Source organism: Quercus lobata, chromosome 6, assembly GCF_001633185.2.
Source record: "Quercus lobata isolate SW786 chromosome 6, ValleyOak3.0 Primary Assembly, whole genome shotgun sequence".
In the NCBI taxonomy this organism is placed as follows: domain Eukaryota; kingdom Viridiplantae; phylum Streptophyta; class Magnoliopsida; order Fagales; family Fagaceae; genus Quercus; species Quercus lobata.
In genome coordinates, this window is record NC_044909.1 from 4,117,788 (window position 1) to 4,122,023 (window position 4,236).

At 35.0% G+C, this 4,236-nt stretch overlaps 1 protein-coding gene across 1 annotated transcript; it reads right to left on the reverse strand.

The window, feature by feature from the left end:
• Window positions 1–2,263: 2,263 nt before the first annotated feature.
• On the reverse strand, window positions 2,264–3,686 carry LOC115950552 (probable aspartic proteinase GIP2). Its single transcript, XM_031067741.1, has one exon. The coding sequence runs from the start codon at window positions 3,678–3,680 to the stop codon at window positions 2,376–2,378; it is 1,305 nt and encodes a 434-aa protein (XP_030923601.1). The 5' UTR covers window positions 3,681–3,686; the 3' UTR covers window positions 2,264–2,375.
• Between the last annotated feature and the right edge of the window lie 550 nt (window positions 3,687–4,236).

Genomic DNA, 4,236 nt, shown 5'->3' on the forward strand with positions numbered 1-4,236 from the left:
GTGGTTTGGTCGGTTTTGTGATGGTATATTTTTTAAGATGCCATGGCCAATTTTGTAATTTACTATTAATAATCATGTCAATTAGTGGTGGTAAAATTGGACATGACCCACGAACCTAACACGATACAATACAAAATTAGTAGGTTATGAGTTGAGACTTAATAAGTTCGTGTCATATTCGGGTTGACACGACTAACCCATTTAATAAATGAGTTGGATTAGTGTCTATTACATGGAACCTGTTTGACCCGTTTAATTAAATGACATTTTACCAATATACCCTTCAAACCCTAAGCATATAAACTTATTAGTTGTTGTGATTTATTTTCTTTGACATATTTTGATTTATTATTTGTGATATTGAGATATGCTTTAGTTTTGAATGATTATTTGTAATACAGTTACTCGTTAGTTCTGAATTTTATATTAAAAATATTTATTTGTTTGATTTTTCATCATTCATATCAATTTGGTTAATACTAAAATTAGATTTTTTTTTTTTTTTCATTTTGATAAAATCTGATAAATAGATCAACATAACTGACCCGTTTAATAAATGGGTTGTGTTAGAGTTGAGGAATCTTGACTTATTTAATAAACATGTCGGGTTAAGGGTTAACCCATATAGTCGAATACTCATAAGTCAACATAATACAAACCCGACACGCGAACTCGAATTGTCACCCTTAGTCAATATGACAATAAAGTTTTTTATTTTAAATATAACATGTGTAACAAAAAAAAGTAACACAAATATATACAAGACAAAAAAAAAAAAAAAAAAAAAATCCATTACAGATTGACAGGGAACTAAAATTCCCACAAATATATAGTATATGCAAAACAAACAAAAAAAAAAAAAAAATATTAAACTTTTGAACTTTTAATTTTGTAAGACTAAAAGTGTGAGATGGAAAAGTAAATGATATTTTTAACTTCTGAATTTGTATTTAACCAAAATGAAGTTGTTTTAAGATGAAATTGGAATGAATTAACACTAGGTTGTGGCTGACAACTTACTTCGTATAATATTAAATTATTAATTTATATTCAATATAACATATATATATATATATGGGTGCGGTGTAGTGTGGTTTTGTGCGGTTTCTTATCATAAACCGCACTCCACATCATACAATACGGTGTAGTTCATTACTACTTGCAATGCCATGCATTTACATCATTTTACAAGTGATTTTGGTTGGTTTGGATGCAGTCATATGGTTTAAGCAGTTTGGTGAACACTCCAAGCACCATACTTATCTTGCTTTCATCTCTACTTTCCACATCAGAAGAAGGCCTCAACCCATATAACGATTCTTTTTCCATTTCATCTTTTGTGAGGCCTCATTCCTTGTGTTAGCTCATTTGGCTTCCACCAAAATCAAAGAAAATCAAATCAAATTTTCTTTGGTAGCATTTACTTCTAAAACATTTCTCATTCTCCTCCCTATAGTACACATTCTCCTTGGACTACTTTATTAGGATCTCTTTGACTAACCTTTAGTTGATTTTCTTGATAACAGTTTGCCCACTAATGCCTTTTTGGCTTGTTCATAAGCTATTTGACTATCTTCTTATGCTACTATCCCTTCAACACATCTTAATCCCCTAAGTCTAAGCTACTATAATTAGTCCTTAGGAATATTGGCCACATGTATCGTCTCAATGAAATTGGCCCCTAGAGCTTCCATTAGTTGATTATGCTGCGAAATTTGAACCTTAGTTAATTTTAACAAATTACCCAAGTTGATTAATTATGCTAATTATGAAAATGATCAAAGTTCAACCGACATAAATAGTAATACTCTCACTGGCCAAAGGAAAAAAAGAGGTAAAAAAAAATATTTATTTTTTGGATATGAAAAGTGGTTCAAAAAATTGTACACGAAGCAAAGCTAAAATCAGGTAAAATGCGCATTTGAACCGAAGCTACAACTTCAAAAAATTCTGTAGTGAGAACAGATTGTAAAGAAGAAGCAAAGAGCTAAAACCTAGTTTTGAATATCTTCTTAGGCTAACATTCCTTCAACGCATCTTAATCCCATTAGTCTGAGCCATTGGGACAATCGGTCCTTAGGAATATTGGCCACATGTTTGGTCTCAATGAAATTGGCCCCTAGAGCTTCCATTAGTTAATTAAGTTGCGAAATTTAAACCCTAATTAATTTTAATAAATTGTCCAAGTTGATTAATTATGCTAATTATGCAAATAATCACAGTTCAACCAACATAAATGGTAATAGTCTCGAGGGCGGAAGGATAAAAAGAGGAAGAAAAACATTTATTTTTGGATATGAAAAGTGGTACAAAAAATTGCTCATGAAGCAAAGCTAAAATCAAGTACAATACACATCTGAACCAAACCTACCACTTCAAAAAATTCTGTAGTGAGAACAATTTGTATTGTGAAGCAAAAGCGAAGAGCTAAAGCCTAGCTTTAAAGAAGCCAGATCAAACTCTAACATATTATCCTCCAACTGATGTCCGCCAATAACAATGGAAGTTCTTGGCTTCGATCCACCATCCACAACTCCTAAGCATAGCACATTTTCCTTGACTTTCACCATCGAATTGGCACCATAAATCCTCCAATACACACTCTTGCTTTGCAGGACCAAATCAATATTTGGCACAGCTGGTCCAGTCATGGTGCTAGCAATGGTCTTTGAGCTGAAACATGCTCCAAATGGTGCCACGGATGCCACTCTAGTAATCTTCCTTGATGCAGCCTTCTTGACAAAATCTTTTAGGACAGCCTTATAGATAGAAGTATGCAAAATAGTGTAAGGATTTATGGTACTAATTTTAGTCCCACCAACTCCTTTTTTGTCAATGGATAGCAAGGAGGTCTCAAGTTTGACAATTTGTCCATCTATTTTGATGGACTTTACACCAATGAAATATTCATCAGATGGGTCACCTTCTGAATAAATAGGTGCGGTGCTTACGGAGTTGATGATTAGTGGGGTGGTGATGAGCAACTCTGACGCATTTTTGGTATAAGGAAGCAAATAATAAGGTCCACCACCAATAAAAATGTCCCCTAATCCTGACTGGGATGAAGAAGGTACACAAAGGGCAAACTTACGCTTAAGTGCAAATGCATTTGCAAGCTGCATTGGTAATGCAATTTGAGTCCTTCCGAGGCCTAGAATACCTTTAGCACCTTTAGCAAGGCCATCTAAGCTGCCTGAATCTGCACAAACAAAAGGAAATCTAGGCACATTTATTTGTAATAAGACACTTCTCCCATCAGTTTCATAAACATAAATGTTATCCTCGCCTAATCCCCCACTTCGAAGTGAATTGTTGAATGGGTTATATGAGTACAAAGAGCAAGTGTTGTTGGTGCACCCTGGCCTAGGTGTCCCATTGCAGCCAAGGCATCCTATGCCCTTAGCTGCTTTACATTTGGATGAGCCACAAGGAACCGGGTTGTAAGATGAGGAGTTGTAACCATCACCACAGTTGAACCATAGAAATGGTGCCCCAAGGTCAATGACTGCATTCACAATAAATTGAGTGGGTCCAACTTCAAATGAAGTATAATATTGGAGTGTGACATCGTCTTTTCTGATGGGAAGATGAAAGGCATGTGGTTTATAATTTGCTCCATTTGAGGTAGAGAAGAAGACAACAACAATGGAAAAGAGGAAGAGATGGAGAGTAGAAGCCATTGAAAATTATCAAAGCTAGAATGGAATGGAAAGAATGCAATCGATCCCCTTTATGTACTAGTGTTGAGTGATGGCTACTGCACAGTCTGGCGTCTCGGGTTTTGGGTGGTCAAGGTTGGCAAGCCTTGTCAATTGGCAATATTGATTACAAACTTGCACGTGCTTTTATCATTTAGCAGTATTTGATTACAAACTTGCACATGCTTTTATCATTTAGCAGTATTTTGAACTCTCAAGCATATAAATATACATTCTTTTTCTTTGTGGGGGCGGAAATATACACTCTTTTATCCTTATGTATGCGCATCGCCACCTTCACCAACAGGGTACAATGGCATCGCGGTCCCTTTCAACACTTTCCTCGGGCACTCACAATAAAGTAGTCAAAATAAATTTAAAAAACTAGTTAGCACCAACCCACGTTAAAAATACCATCAACTTCAAAGTTGGCATGCCTATAAATTTTGAAGTCTTAACTACAGTAAGCTGCCAAGGATGGCAACTTACTGTAGCTAAGAGGTATATATATATAACTGTCCTTTTTTCTCTTTTTAGT